A 16,450-nucleotide genomic window follows, 5' to 3' on the forward strand; every position below is an offset into this window, starting at 1 on the left:
CCGAACGTTTTCAACGATTGGAACAATTTTTTCCTTTTTGCCTTTGTTGTCTTCTTTTTTATTTTTATTTTCTTTTTTCGCAATGTTTCGTATGAGAACGCGAGGATCCATTGTCACGGAAGTCGTGTGCAATTCCCAGCGGACAGCGAGAATGCAATAACGTCAGTACGCTAATGTTCGCGGAAATAATGTATTGCTGCTGGTAGTGTAAATTTCGCCCACTAGCTGGTCGATACAACGTAAATATGCGTTAAGGGGAAAGCTGAATGGTGGTATAGAGGAGGCATGGTTCGCGTCCGTGTACGTTCGTCCGTATCAATGGCCACGTTTAATATGTGTGAACGCGATGCTGCAAATGTGTGAACGCGAAGCGCAAGTCAGCGGGAAGATGAGAGGATGTGTAGGGGTTGAGGGGGTGTGCGTGGTGTAATGGCCTGCTACCGAGGGTGCATTAAGGCGGTTTATGTACGCGAAGAGGTATGAGGTCTTTTAACCCAACTCAAATGCTGGTTTCATTGAAACCGTAGCGGTATATTCCAGGTGTAGCATTATGTCCAATAATCAATTTGGATGGTTCATTAAAATGACGTCAAAGTCGACCGAACGAATTGCGATTATAGATATCGCGTTGTATTAATTCGGACAGGATGCACCCTCTCGTTACCGTGGAAAATAACGAGATACTAAGGTCCAAATATTATAGGGAATAAAAATACATATAATGGAAAATACGATCATTTCGTAATAATTCGATTGCGGTAACTCTATATTCACCTAGATCGAACCCGTTTCATTGACAGTGCAATTAGAGATACGCAAAGTACTCAATTTCAAAGGTATTTTGTGTCAAAGCATGAAGCGACTTGCTATTTCCCATCTCTTTCGATCGTCGATAATGCTCGTACGGATTAATAACGGCAAATGGCGCTACACAAATCGGCTCTGTGGCGATGACGATTTTAACATCCTAAACGTAAATCCTACAGATGCTAGTCAAAAGTCTCTGTTTCCATGTAAAAACACGCTGTACGTTATCAACAGGCGGATCATTACACAGGATTCAAAAATGAAACGTAATTAAAGCCATCGAGTACTATCGAACCGCTGAATTCAGCGTAGAACGAGTTCTGCTTACAATCTCGGATCCTGACAAAAGAAGAAAAGTTACAGCAAAAGACGTCGGGATCTTTTCTATTAAATCGTTACGAGGCTTTTGTTGCACCGACACAATGGACAAAACAGAGATAAAAGAAAATGAATGGACGGCGTGTCATTTGCAGGGAATGATGATGCACTCTCACGGTAGGTGCATTAAGGTGGTTTATGCACGCGAAGAGGATCATCCACTTTCAAGGCTCGCGTCACTGTCTCTCTGAAACCGCGACGGATTATGAAGGTAGTAAAACGTTTAAATCGATAACCGGCTGAAGTCGTTCACCGCAGGGATCTCGTCTTAGGTTCGCGACAGAAAATTGTTTTCCATCGTTCGTCGCTGAAGATAAATCGATGTTTCTACGTCGCGTTTGAATATTGCATGAAAAGTCTACAAACGATCATCGATACATTTTCGGTGAGCGCGAGTGCACCAACAATCCAAAGAATCAAACGTGACAAACCAAATGAGTTATTTGCTGCCCTTTTTGTATGCCATCCACATATCCGATAAATCACATTTCGAAAATATTTTCGACAACGAAATTTTATGACGAGCAGATTTTATCATCTGCGATAAATGATTCCGTTCGTATGAGTATGACAAAATCAACAACGTGACTGATAATCGATTCGTAATTTACAGTTATCGAAAAGTGCCAAACGATGACTAACGAGCCCATGTTTCTTACGCGCAGGCTGTTTTGCTCAACGGTATCAGACATAATGTCAAACGAGTACAGCGGATGTCTACGAGAAAAGCGAAAATCCACTTAGAGAGCTCAAAAGTTATGAACGAGAGCGTGATTTATGCTTACAGAGAGCTTAATACCCTTTGAGATCTCGTAATCGCCTTGCGCGACGATGGCCGATGATAAATACGTAGCAAAGCGTTTAAATCGATAAACGCGTTACTCGTACTCGCGAATTAATCCTATGCGCACCATTTTTCTCCTCCGACACGGTTCGAATAGCGTGCTTCCTTTGTGTATTTGGTTGACGAGAACGATGAATTTATTAAACGTTACATCATACGGCAAAAGGTTTGCTGATTCATCTTCGCCCGATTCAATGCGCTACACGCCTGCCCGCTTTTGCGAGCTGCTACCAATCATAATTCGAAGCTGCACCAGAGAATATCGAACGAACACGGTGTATAACTCAGTGGAGATATCCCCCTCCACCAAAAAAAGGGCGGTCTCGAGCCCGGACAGATCGGAGCTTATTCTAATTTATATTGGCACGAATTAAAGGATTACGTTATAACCGAGAGTGAATTATGGGCCACGTTATATCCGTTCCGATATATCGATCCGGCGCCAACGGCCAAAACCGTGGCCGATACATTTCGTCGTGGAACACTTTTAACTCTGCGCGTTCCGCGGCCGCGCGCCACACGAACGATTACACACATAGACTAGCGTGTTATATTTTCCTGGAATTAAACACGAGACGAGCATGTGTTACCTTCCATCAGACCTTTATTTGCCGTGCGTTCGCCGGGTAAATTGAAAACAAATTAAATTCCTGAAACTGATTGTGCGCCGTGCCTCTATACAATTAATGTAAAACTGTCCTGTAATCCGGCCGGTTCGGGATGTAAATACGGAATATAACTACTTGAAAAAAAATTCCTGCCCGTGCTGCTGTTTGGTTGGCCGCTATTCTGGAAAGGCGAACGAAATAAAGGTCGATCTGTTTCCATTATCTCGTTCGTCCATCGAAAGAATATGCTGTAGGAATTGCAGATTCGTCCACGTTCATTTCAATTGCAAATGAACCATCCACGACGGTTACATCGTCGAAAAGCACGCCCGCCGTTGTCAACACTGTCTCTCTACTTTTTTTTAGAAACATGGAAATTTGAGCGACAACCGAAACGTTTTGTTCCAAGCAAAGAGTAGAATCGTCGACCAATAGATCTCTAAATACCTGTCGTATTCTTCTAATTCCTGTTTCGAAAGATCGCACTTTTCCCGCGGCTTGTTTTCGATTTCTTCGATTATAACGAAAAACCTGTCGTCAGAACGAGTCGGCTTGAGAAGTCCGGCTAGAAGGTAAAATTTCGAGTAATTTTTGGTTCGAAGGCTAGTTACGGTTGTTTTGCCACCGAATGCGTAAAATTTTCACTGCCTCCAAGACGCGCATTGAAAACTATACAGTGGAACAATAGCTACCTACCTTCCAACCAGAAAACCGGCATTGTCCCCATAAACGTTGTATTCTCTGGAGGCGTGTGAAGAAAAGAACGAAGACAATATACACGATTCGACTTTCATTCTGCTTTTCACGAAACACACTCTTGTATCTTCCTAAACCCAGATGGATCGAGCCGTTTTAGGATGATAAAAATTTCTCTTTGAATCCTCACTAAACCCGTGTAAAACTAACTCCCTCGTATATAAACTTTCGCAATGAGTCTTATCGATAAATTTTAGAAGAGATAATGCAATTTGGCAGATACAGTTCAGCTAGGCTTAGTTCAACTTCAGCTACGAACAGAAACATGACGGAGAAGATTCGAAACCAACAGAGAGGGAGAGAAAGCTGCAGCTCGCAGAACGCTGCAATTCCCAACTGATTAGCAAAGTTAAACTGTTTCAATGCTGGATAATACTTAGACCGGTGACTAGATCCAGAAACTTGGCGTGTTGACACCGTTCGTTCAAACTCCACCGAAAATATGGATGTCCTGGACCATAGCCGTCTTGCCTATTAAGCGTCGTCATCCCTTCTCAAACAAAAAAAGAAAAAAAGGAAGAAGAGGAGAATAAAAGAGAGAAATAAAAGATAGAAGAGGGTGGACGATGAGCGCGGCAAGCAGCCAGATCGGCTACAACCAGCCGCTCGTTTTTCGCTCGAGAGCCGTCAATGTATGCACATACGTGCGTATGTGTGCACACATACTCGCTCAATCTTCTCCAATTAAATTCTATTGGAATTGGTGCAAATGCCAATACCGGCCGGGCGGGAGCATTCATTGTGTTGAGATAATGAGGGGCTGCGCGCGAGGAAAGCGTACAGCTTAACGGATAGAATACGGTATACCGGAACTATGCTGTGCCATACCGGCTACGCTATAGCCAGGAAGCCGATAATGCTATATCGCGATGCGTACTCCAGGGGCCAGACCGTAGAACGTCGTCTGCTCTGAGTTTATTATGCTGCATTATGCCGCGGTATGCTATATTACGGATACGGTATGTCGTTCTAAGGACACCCCGTGCTACGAGACATCGCCACGTTACGTTAACCCGAGGCACCTCTCTTACGTTATAGCGGTTTAATTGCGAGCGTATCGCGCGCACGTGTTGTACTGCTTGATGATGGAAACTTCGTACGTTCTCATGGCTTTCCAATATTGTTTGCCCTGGCTATCGATTACACGACGCCGTAATATCACCTTTGACGCTGACATAATCCTGATACGAATTGATTCAGATTTCGCGAACGTACGCTTCAACCGTAACTTCATAATTTTGTCACGGAGTTATTAAAAGTATGATAATTAGAAAAATCCCAAGCGAAAACCTCCGCGTAAATCCTTTTGCACGACGTCGTATTTAGTCCGCCTCTAATACATTAATTCGCAGTTACTTTGACTCGCATCTCGTAGAATTCGTAAATGAGTTTACTCTCTTAATTATATGATTTGAAAGACCAGCGGCGCGGCATACGGAACCGCTTTCGTGCCATGCATTTCGAAGTATATCGTGCAAATATTATGTATGATTTTGAAAAAGTCGCGTCTTTTGTGTGACTAAACGTAGAGAAACGCCACGAAAGAGACTCTTTCGCAGAGAGAGCTTTGACAAATTTTCAAGTGGGATCGACGCGCGAGAAGAGACTAGAGGCGGTCTTTAGTCGAACAACTTTTTCCTCTTCAACTACCAACCAAGAATTTCTGACCGATCGATCCTTCGAATTAGTTCTGGGTGCATTTAGCGGAGAGAACCAGGCAGATCTGTTCTTTCCGACCAATCTTCCCGAGTCGCAAAGTATGAAGCGCTATCTCCGTTTTTCGACTTTCCGACCGTTTCGACAATAACGCAAATTACAAAACTCCAGTCCCGAGCCGTTACCAACTTTTACCGTATCTCCGCGAATAACTTCGTTAATTTTGCGTGGAACGAAGGTTATATCCAGCGGATACCAAGGAATGCGGAATCATGTTTCACTGGCTCTCCTTTTCTGCTCCGCCTCCGCCTTGCTGACTCCTTCCATCCTCCAAAATCGTTTTCCAGATAAGGCAAAATTTCATTGCGATTTTCAAAAGTATTCCGCTCATTATCGTTGTTCCACCATCCTATCTATAAGGTTCGATCTTCGCAGACATCTTCGTTCGATCGATTTCCCAGCACGAATCTGAGTCCAACATCGAATAATCGGATTTCGCTTATCGTTATTACGTAAAGGTCAATCTTTGCCCAGTTTGGGGAATGAAAATATTTATTAATTTCCACGATATACCATCTTTGAAATGCTCTATGTAATTCCCTATTAAAATTAGCCACGTTGCTTACTCGAGTCCTACGGGACGTGCTTATTTTTGTTCCTTGCAGATGCAAATTACAGACGTGGTTAAACTCACAGCTTTGCGTCGCGTATAATCGAAGTACAGGACAATCTCAATTAAATACGCAACGCGATAACGATCACTGATTTTATCGGAGGGAAACAGAAAGAAGAAGCTACGATCGATGTTAATTCCGCGATAGTTTACTTCCTGTTTCCATTACGCTTGTAATAAAATTCATACCAATCGAAAGCTTAGTTAATACGGTATTCGTTCTCATTAAAAAGGATCTTGTTACGAGTATTTGGTAACAACCGTGTACAACGTTAAGGTCTATGTATATCGCATTGAAATTGATTTATTATTGAAATCGATAGAAAGACCAGTCGTTTCCAGAATCTCCGCTAATTTGACTATATACAAACGATGAACCAATTATTATTTAATTAATCTTTATCGTGTACATGATTCAAAGAGTATACATTATCAATATTAACATATTAATATTATTTACTTGTTATTATCAACGTGATAAACCCTTTGTTAGAGTACGTGTACAGTTACACATATATGACATGAAATAAAATTACACGTAGCAAAAGAAAAACAGAGAAGATTAATTCACACGAGATTATGCAAACGATTTTAACAGTTATATACGACGATGCGAGCAGAGTGGTTGAAGATAGTTAAAGAAACAAGAGGAAAAGTTAATCTTGTTGCAGAAATTGTTTGCATTTACAAGTACACAATTAAGACAGTTATATTGGCCATAAAGCGTGCAATGTGTTCCAGGCGTAAAGAGAGTACGAATTCTTATACGACAGACGCGAGTACTAAAACTAAATTTGTAAAATGAGGATTAATGGAAGATGCTCGAAACCGCAACTCGCTATTAAACGATATTAATCGTTTAAGTTGACAATTGCGAAGGATACGGATACAAAAGATACAAGAATTCGCTCTACCAAATCACTGCAGGATCGTTTCTCAATCATAGTGGCAACTTTTCGGCGTGCCTCAATGTATTTCCGAAACTGGCAAATAAATCGAGCTCCCGATTACACGCATGTGCGGCAGCCAGTGCCGCTTGTTTTGCAGGCTTACTTTCGAGATGGGCCAGCAACTTTCCAGACTAAAGAACGAGTGTACTCGGAACTGGCAGACAGAGCGGGGGTAGAGCAATGGCAAATGGCATAAGTTGGCCCGAGTAAACTCACCTGCTATTCTCCAAGGCTGGAAAATACGTGCACACCGGGGAACTGGAAAAGGACTGCGGAGAGGAAGTACGTCGGTCGAAGAGGACCAAGAGAACAGAAAATAGCTGTGTACACTACTATATACGTATATGTATATACATACGTATACAAATACATGTATTCGTACGAGATGAATGTAAATTTCAAGAACCAGGCAGGAATTGAACAGTGTCCACTCTGCATGCCGCATGGAAAACTTTTGTTGAGCGTACTATGTAATGTCCTTTAACTCTTCGAATCTCTACCACAGCCGCTATCATCCCCCTCACGGCTACGGGTACCACTACCCCCACGGGTTCGTCAGTTTTCAAGCGTCCAGCATCCGTGCACGGGTAACGCGCACGTTGGTGAAAATAGTTTTGGACGAGTTAACAAAACGACGCCGAGAGTTTCGAGGCTAGCGCCGATTTACCGCCGGCCAGACGCTCACCCTTTCGCTTTGCATGCTTATTTCCACGGCTTTGCCCCGTTTCGTGCGACTACTTGCTTGCGTTTAATCGCTAGAGATAAGAGTTCATGACGAAGATAGAAGGATTAGGCAGGCAGCTAACGAGATTAAATCAACAGACCGCCACCGCTTTCGGAAGCTCGCTGATATCGGACAATGCTACTCGGACGGACTCTTCGTAATCAACGGATATCGTTTTAATCACAGTCGCGCGAATCAAGATGCTGCTATAGGGATATACTTGACCTTATATCATCCTATGTAGCTACGGATGGAATTTCCAGATTTGGTTCGAACAGTTGGTAAAGCGGAGGTTTTCGCAGAAAATACGACAATACAGAAATATATACGTAGGTACATATATGGAATGTAATCGAACGTGTCACGAGCAAACAAGAATATTAATAGTTGTCTAATTTGTTTTACCGTATTCAGAAATAAAACGATAACTCGAAAACCGTTTAAACTCTACTGGGAAAATATTGATCCACGATAAATGCTTCCATTAATGTGTATGAAATATTTGTAGCGTGAGAGCGGTGCAAATATTACACGAATCGTTCGACCGAATCGGGTCGTATAAATTCATGGCATAAAAATTTCTCATGGTAAATCGTTCCATAGGTATCGTGTATCATCGTCGCTTCAAGTATCGAAACGCGTGCTCATACATTTCGATTGTTCTTTGGAAAAAAAAAAAAAAGATAGTAAACAGAGACGGAGAAAGAGACCAAATGGCGCATTCTCGGATCGAAGTGTTGGTAATTTGAATTTGCATGTCCAACGTCGAAAAATGATTCGCGTGTCAGTTTCGTGATTGAAACGTTACGTTCGGAAACACAAACGTTCGACGGCCATTTATTTCGATCTTTGCCTCGGTATTGACGAGTTAGTTACCAACCGTGCATGTATAAACCTTCACGTACACAGGGGTTCATTCGACGCGAGTAATAAGAAGTGACGTGTAATTTCGCTCGACCTACATTTTACTAGCGATTCACTAGACGCACGACGTTTTAAGAGTCTCGCCCCTCGAATGTAACATTGATCGTCCCTCCATCGAAACCTCTTATTCGCATCTGCCGCATCGCACTTTTTATCTTCTCTTTTCCTTCCTTTCTGCACACTCTCTTCTTTCCCTTCTCTGTTTCTTTTTTCACAAGGCGATGCTCGTATCATCGAATCGCGCCACAAGGAACGAACGAAATTAATAAATCCATCGACTTCGAGTCCCGTTGTTTGATGTCGCAATCAGAAGATTAATTAATCCGTCGTCCCCCGTAATTACGTTCCCACGATTGTCGGTCAACCACCACTGAGAGAGTTTTCGAACGACCACGGCGACCGATAAAAGTTACAGAAATAATGGCTCCAACCCTGGAATGGTAGATCGATGAATATTTTACGACCCAGGAATGGCACATAACGGACGCTTGCAACGCTTTCATCGTCCGCAAATATTACCCCGAATCTGGATGGTATGTCGGCCGTGTGTACCGTTACGTTGGTCACTAGGTGTCGATGACAGCCGTCCGAATGATGGTGACGTTGTATTCGAGCGAATATCCGACGAAAATCACGTTTTGACCGTGATGAGAAGCATAGCGACCACCGACGAGACCGAGCGGAAAGAAATAGCAAGTCCCATAGAAAAGGGAGCGTAAATTTAAAATTAAAGGAAAAAACGGTGCTCGCGCTTCTTACAAGTCGACATCGGATAAGAGGGCCAGGTGGAAATTCTTTTTCTCGCGCGAATTACTTCGGCTCGTTTTCTCTCTCTTCTTCTTTCGTTTTACCTTTAACTACATTTAGCAATGGAGAGATCGCCGAGAGACGACGCGATTAAATGAAAATTGCCCACGCTTGTCTATGGAGGATCAGCCGGAATAGGATTAGGTGTCCTTTACAGCGTTTCAGGATTTACGCTTTTTCAATTACGGACATTTAGTCGGACGACTGTCCGTGAAACACGATGCAAAATTATCTCGCAAGGGAAACCTTCGTCAAGGAGAAACTAATATAAGTAACTATGCCAGAAACCTCTTTAGACTACGTTATACGTAAATTCGCTGTCCCAGACTGTACGGAACTTGCACGTCCATTGTTTTAAAACCACTCCGCTACCGACACCCTGTTCCTCCGTAAAAGTTCGCTCGATTTTCCTATAAAAAACTCGCAACGAAACTCCAACAACCAACCCACGGAACATCCGCGTTAATCTAATCGTGAATTTTACACGTGCAACAATTATCGTGCGCCTGTCTAATGCACTCGCTAACTTCTTGCGTTCGTTTGCATAATGCAATTGATCCTTTGAACTCGAGGAAACAATCGGAATTAGCGATCGAGAACACATCGAATCGTATTGCATCGTCTGGAAAGCGGCGAAATTCGCGATTACTCTCGTGTATCATAAAACTCAACGCGATGGTCCCGCCGTTTTACAACTGTCGTCCTCGAGGTGCGGTACGACAAAGCGGTTACCAAAGTCACGATTTATCGGACAAAAGTTTGCTCCGTTAAAACGATTGAAACGAAAGACCGGGGGAATTCGATTTGCGAAACTCGCTTCAAACTCGCTACGGAACTACCAACTTCGCACGCTCTGGCCAAGAATTTGATTTTCTTTTTACAATCATACGCACCAACGATATTTTTTCGCGTTAACGTGTTTGCCATTTAACGCGCGTTAAATTAAAATCCTTGTTGTTGTTCGACCAGTCGTTAAAATGCCACGGTAGCCTGTAACGCCGCGCTAGCGAACGACAATCACTCTTTTTTACACGGGATTAATTTGAAAAATGTAACGAGAAGAAAGAAACGCCGCGTGTTTAAAACGTGCGAAAGACACGAGCCAACAGCTACGAACAAAAACCTGACGCGATGAAAAAGAAACTCGCATGGACGATAAACATCGTCGAAAAAGATGTCTTGGCTGTTTGAGAAATAAACGAGACCGCCCTGACACGCTAGACTACTGACTGTGACGTTAATTAATCATACGAGAGACGGCGAGTTACTTGACTCTGATAAATTATCGCTACCGGAGGAATTAGCTTTCACGACGGATAGTTTTCATATCTGCCTATCTATTCAGGATCGTTCGTTCTTTTTCCATAATCTTGTCGTTCCGCCGAAAAGAAACGGAATGCGGCAATGATGCATCACCGATACGAAACCCTAGCTAACGAGGAACCCGTAACACTTTAATTCTCTAAAACTTCCAAGCGGTAAAATGAAACTATTAGATCACAGGTTAGAAAAAACAAAATTCAGCGATTACTATTGTACTACGTTACGATCGAACGTTCAATTTCGCCTAAACGCATGAAATCGTGTGCATCATCAAGAAATCATGACACAGCGATTTTGTATTGTCGAATGCACCTGAACCGTGGCCCATATACATGGGACGCGAGTCGGTTATCACTAACGTTTACGTAGCGTTGATAACGCACGCTTCATGCACGAAACTCCACGAGGTGGAACCAAGATAAATGAGCGAAATTCCGATGGGTCCAATGCATTTTGTCTCGCGCGTCATTAGTCAACGCTTTATCGAAAGCGTACCACCGACTCGAAGAGGATCGATCCAACGTCCCCAAAAAAAGCTTTTCCATAATCCACTTGCTTGCATCTCGCGTTAACGAAAAAACGAAAGAACGGAAAAGGAGGAACGTAAAAAAGCAGAAACGGAGGAGACGAGAAATATACAGAGAGGAAGAGAGAGAGAGAGAGAGAAATATAAGAAATATAAGAGAGGTAGAGAGAGAAGATAGAGGAAAAACATTGGAAAAAAAGAGGGAAGAACAGTTAAATAATTCGGTTGATCACAATAAAAACGTGTTCACGTACATTGTTGCCTCTGGACATCTCGACGAACATGATAATGCTGGTGAAACGTGTCACGTGCCAGATGGACAGCTCAACTTCCGATTCTTCTTTTCAAAAAGAAAAGTCCACTTGGATGCTCTTCTTTCTTTTGTTCGACGAGAAACGACTGAGAAAAATAGAGAACGCGCGAACGGAAGAAAGAAAGAAAGTGCGAGAAAGTGAGCGAGTAAATAAAAGATAGAATGAAAGAGAGTGCGAGGGAGAGAAAGAAACGCGCGAGGACAGGCACGTCAGTTGCACGAGACTTTGGCAAACACCTTGGAGTAGGTCGCGAGTAGGTTGACACCTTCAGGGGAGAGGTCGCGCGCAGAACTGACACCTCACGCGCGCGGTCCAGCTACCCTCAGCATCCAGCAGCAGCAGCAGCAGCAGCAGCAGCGGCGGCAGCGGTGGCGGTAACCGAGGGGGATGAAGCGGAGCACGCGCGAAATTCCGCCCCTGTACTTCTCCTACCCCCTATTCCTCCCTCAACCTCCACCACCGATTTCTCTGCTCTATCTCTCTTTCTCTCAACCACGCGTTTCCCTCCTTCTACGTCGACTACGTACAGACCTGTTTTGTCCTGACTCCAGCCTCGCGCCATCGCTTCTCCCAGAAAAGGATGTCAAGAGGTGAAACGAAAGGCGAACTAGGCGATAATTATCGGCCAGATAGCCGGGATCAGCGTGGTTTCTCAAAAAGAAAAAGCCGATCCTCGTTTCGAGGATTTACTCTGCATAAAGAGCAATAAAACCTAACGAGATATTGTTTAAACTTTCATACGTAAATTTGTTCCTTGTTGGATCAAGTCGCGAACCAACTTTATGGAATACTCGATTAAACGTATATATCGTATCAGAAATAAATCGACCCACTTAAAAGTAACTAAAGCCAACGACGTCCGGAGGAGGAAACTTATTTTCAAGAAGTCCTTTCAAACTTTTCATCCTTCTCTGAGATCACGTTTCAGGGCTCCACCGATCACAAAATTCTCCGATTCGCCACGACGTTCTGTTCCCCTATGAAATCATTTCGCATGAAACGTGATATTTGCCGCGTGTCACGTATTTGTTGAAAAAATATTTTACGAAGAAGAGAGAGAGAGAGTGGCTTTGCCACAAACTGGCTTACTCGCGTTATGGAAAATTTCACGTGTGCAGCCACGTAACAAAAGTTAATTTCAGTCGACCTTCGGCATCTGGCAAGCGTAAAGGTATATGAAAGTGAGCACGCGCGAAATTTCACCCTTGTGCACTCTCGAGCGCACCAGCGACCCCTTTACAACTCTGCATCTCGTCTACCCGACCCTCGCACCTACCAAGGGGTGAAACTTTTCTTAATAATTACTGGCCAATGGAGGTCATATTGTGCGACCCGATGGCCCGGCTTATTTAATATTCGAGTGTCGGCCGTACACGCGAGATCTTGCACCCGGATACACACATGCATAACACTCCAATCATGTTGTTCTTCTTGTTCTTACAGGGTTAATGTTTAATGCATCGCGTTGGTGCAATAAATGACGCCTTTTGTCCCCAGTTCGTTATTTCGGACGGGAACCCTTTTCTTTTACAACGCGCACAAAGTGATTCGATACGAATTTCGGGTGACGCGTCGGTTAATCGCCGGTTTATTGTTCCTAAATATCAACTCGAAAGGGTAACGCGAAATTTTCCAGTTATTTAAAAAGTCCACGCGGAAATGCGAAATAGTCACGATTAATACAACTCGAAACATTAAAAGCGTTCTTAGCGTCGGAAAAGTGTACGAGGTAGGCAAAGGCAACCAGAGAACTTTTAATATTCGACGATGTACAAAGCTTTATACGTATTATGATCGTTGCACGGAAAACATACGTGTCGTTACGTTAGTTTCGCAAATTCGAATATATTCATTTCATACGCATTTCTAGTCATTTAGTCTTATTATTCCAAGCTCAATCATTCGACCAACATCGTTTTGAAATGAATTCGTGCTCAAATTAATTTTCAGTAGTATACGCAGTACCGAAATACACGTTGATTAGAGTAAAGCTGCACTGTTCATCTGCTGAATGCAGGGTCTCCGCATATCGCAGCTACAAATTTCGCAATCCCGATTATTAAATGTATAATTTCACATGCATGTGCAACATACTACCACAGCCATCAGATTATCGCGACAAACAAATTATCGCGCACGTTTGATATTTTAATGGACGTCGATGAAGACGATCGATATTTCGAAAACGAGTTAGAAAATGCAGGACAAGAAGAGCCACGCGTTTGATCGTGCGAAAAACCAAGGTTCGTTATATCGAGCGTCAAAAGCGCTACAGAAGATGGCAACGCTAGGGCAATTTTTTCGATCGATCCACAGAGATAAAAAAAAAGTGTGCCGGAACAGAGGCTCGAGATTAAAATTCAACCGCGTTCGGATCTACTTTTGATCGCGATAAAAGCGAAATCTCTAGCAATTATCGTCGTGGCATTCCCTATCGTTTCCCGTTTACTTCTGAGCGAGGGCTTTTCATTGTCTGAAGAAGGCCGAATAGAAAAGGGGAGGGATGTACAAAACAGAAGAAAAGAGAGAAAGAGAGAGAGGGAACGGAGGAGAAGCAAATTGCACCAGTTGAGACAGCAAAGCGTAGGGAAGAAACGCGAAAGAATAGTAGAGTTGGTCGCCCGTAACCGAAAGAGACGACGAAAGGAAAGCTTGTGAACGAGGATGCGGAGCCGTGGGGACAAAGAAAGACGAGGATGAAGAAAGGGGGACAAAGAAAGACGAGGATGAAGAAAGGGGGACAAAGGTATCAAAAAGAGTAACGGAACACAGGTAAAAACGCGAACCGCGAAGAATATCCTTTCACCGGTTGACGATGAGGGCCTCGGGTTTCCATTTCACGATAATAATGAAACGTTATACCGTGTGATATCGAAACATCTAGTTGATAAACAGGAATTTTCAGGCTAATGACGCTTTCAGGTAAGTAGTGACGCAAATGCGATCGCTGGAATGGCAATTAATTATCGGGCTGCAGCTATGGTGCTTCAGCATCCGAGAGGCGTTGTTTCATGAAATTATCGAAAGTCGGTCGGTCAGCCTCGCTCGATCGAACGTGTTTAAAGTTAAATCTGACGAATGTACCAGGGCGAAGCTCACGCGAACCCGTCATTAACGGAAAAAAGTATCTTTAAATTGAATCCACTAACGATACCGTTTGTCATTGGATTATGATTCAAACTCGATATCATTTTGTTCGCGTACAATTTCTATACCTACGTGTGCGATTTTCCAGCATTTCAAAGTCAATATACACAAGTCCTTAGGTGTAGGCAATTTCATTAACGTGGATAGTTTTAAGCGTATCCTATACAACTTTTAAACGATTATTGCGATGGCATAATCGCAAGTTGCTCCGGTAGCACGGGATAGCATCTGGTAATTAGAAACTTGAGATCATGATAGCTTACGTACCGCATGGGAATTTCCACCCGACTACCGGGCTTGCATGAATATAAGAAAACAGACCGGTTACTCCTTTGGTTCTGATTTAAATGGATAAAGCCGTAATACAGCTTATTAAAATCGACTAACAATGCAATCGAGTCCGCAACTGATTATTCCTATCTACCACTTGTCTTCAGAGTGATCACGTTAAATATTCATAACGGGTTACACTTGTTCAAAGAGAAGAGTCTCCAAGACGAATCTCCTCTCTTAAAACCTTTTAAAGGCTCATCGGTTACATTTCACTTCCTTTTGACAATCCGTTCGGCTCTAGCTTCTTTTACCCACGACAAAGAGAAAGGAAGATTTACAGGACTCTCCGCGTACATAGGAACCATCGAAAAGGCTACTTCGATTATCGATTATGTTTGGCCCTTGATAACATCGTACCGTTTACCGTGACCGCAGTTCCCGGTTGTAAGGGACCTCGAGAGCACTTCCGGCTGTGCAACGTTACAGCCCCATCCTTTGAGATCTGCGTAGTCAAACCCTTGCCATATTCCAAAGGCAGCAATTCTGCGGTTAAATTTATAACAGTCATAACAAATTTATTACCTGTAATTATTTGCATACTAACTCTGACAAGAGATAAACAAATCAGATTCTGAATTTTATAACTGTCCAAAGTACCATCGACGCGTTTTATCGATTACAAACATTTTATTTCTGCCCGATGTTTGCTGTCAACGCGTTGTCAATATTTTCATGTGATCGTAAATATCCTACCTATTTCTCGATTCAAATATAATATCTATAACTAGTTTGCGGGCACTTCAACATCAATTTTCTACGACTTCTAAAATACCGACGTCCTAGTTTCCTTTATCCTATAAAAGTCTTTGAAACACAAGGTTAAACCGAATCACGCGTGTTTTCATCCTTTTCTCACCTTGTAAGAATTTTGAAATATCTCTAAGACGATAGATACACGTTCACGAACACGAACAATGGAACTTACCGCGTTCCCTTTTCGTTCGTGCTGCCCGAGGAAATATTGTTTTAAATTTCTTCGGATAGAATCGATCGGCGTTCGGGAGAAACCGCTCAAATCTTCCAAAATGCCTTTAAGCGATGCTGAATCACCTTCCTTGGTGGAATCAGGAAGAAACTTTCGCGAAACAGATCGTCCAACGTAACATCACCGCGGTACAATGTATGGTTTCTTGGTACTGTCATTTGTTCCCACTTGCTAGTTTGATAAAAAGTAAACAAAGAAAGTGCAGGCAGACAATCACGAGGAACTGCTTATGCTGAGAAGTTGGGCGAAAGGAAGAGACAGACGGACGAGAGAAGTTTACCTGAAACTGCACGATGGGGTAGCCTTACTATGCAAAACGATTCTTCCGGTCACAAGTTGTTATCGCTAATAGCTACCAGTTATCAGCGCTCTGTTCGATTTCTCGGGCTGTCGTCACGTCACGTTCGCGTCTAACGCGGCTTGTAATATACACGCGCTACCAACTACGTACACGTATCGATTTTGATGAACTTTAACAAGAACAACATACGCAAGAGTTTATGTCTTTTCACGATTATCTTTCGTAGACGAAAACTTGAAGAGAAATCAACGGACAAACGATTCCGTATCTGTGATCGATTAGTTATTAAATTATTTTGTAAGAAAGTTGAGCGAATCGATCGGAGTAGTATTCTGTATTCTACAGAAATAGTAACTACGAAGAAGGTGGGGAAATTGAATTTAAGTACAGATAC

The 16,450-nt window shown here is 42.9% G+C and overlaps 1 protein-coding gene across 6 annotated transcripts in view; it reads right to left on the reverse strand.

The window, feature by feature from the left end:
* Positions 1–11,746, reverse strand: part of LOC132908359 (cell adhesion molecule Dscam2-like) — a 123,121-nt gene extending 111,375 nt beyond the window's left edge. For 5 of the 6 annotated variants that reach the window (XM_060962306.1, XM_060962304.1, XM_060962303.1 and 2 more), the window contains exon 1: positions 11,231–11,746. In XM_060962306.1, the coding sequence (XP_060818289.1) occupies positions 11,231–11,232 (2 nt within the window). In that variant the 5' untranslated portion in view covers positions 11,233–11,746. The remainder of the gene's footprint in view (positions 1–11,230) is intronic. The other variant, XM_060962302.1, reaches the window with a different exon arrangement.
* Positions 11,747–16,450: the final 4,704 nt, after the last annotated feature.

Source organism: Bombus pascuorum, chromosome 6, assembly GCF_905332965.1.
Source record: "Bombus pascuorum chromosome 6, iyBomPasc1.1, whole genome shotgun sequence".
In the NCBI taxonomy this organism is placed as follows: Eukaryota; Metazoa; Arthropoda; class Insecta; order Hymenoptera; family Apidae; genus Bombus; species Bombus pascuorum.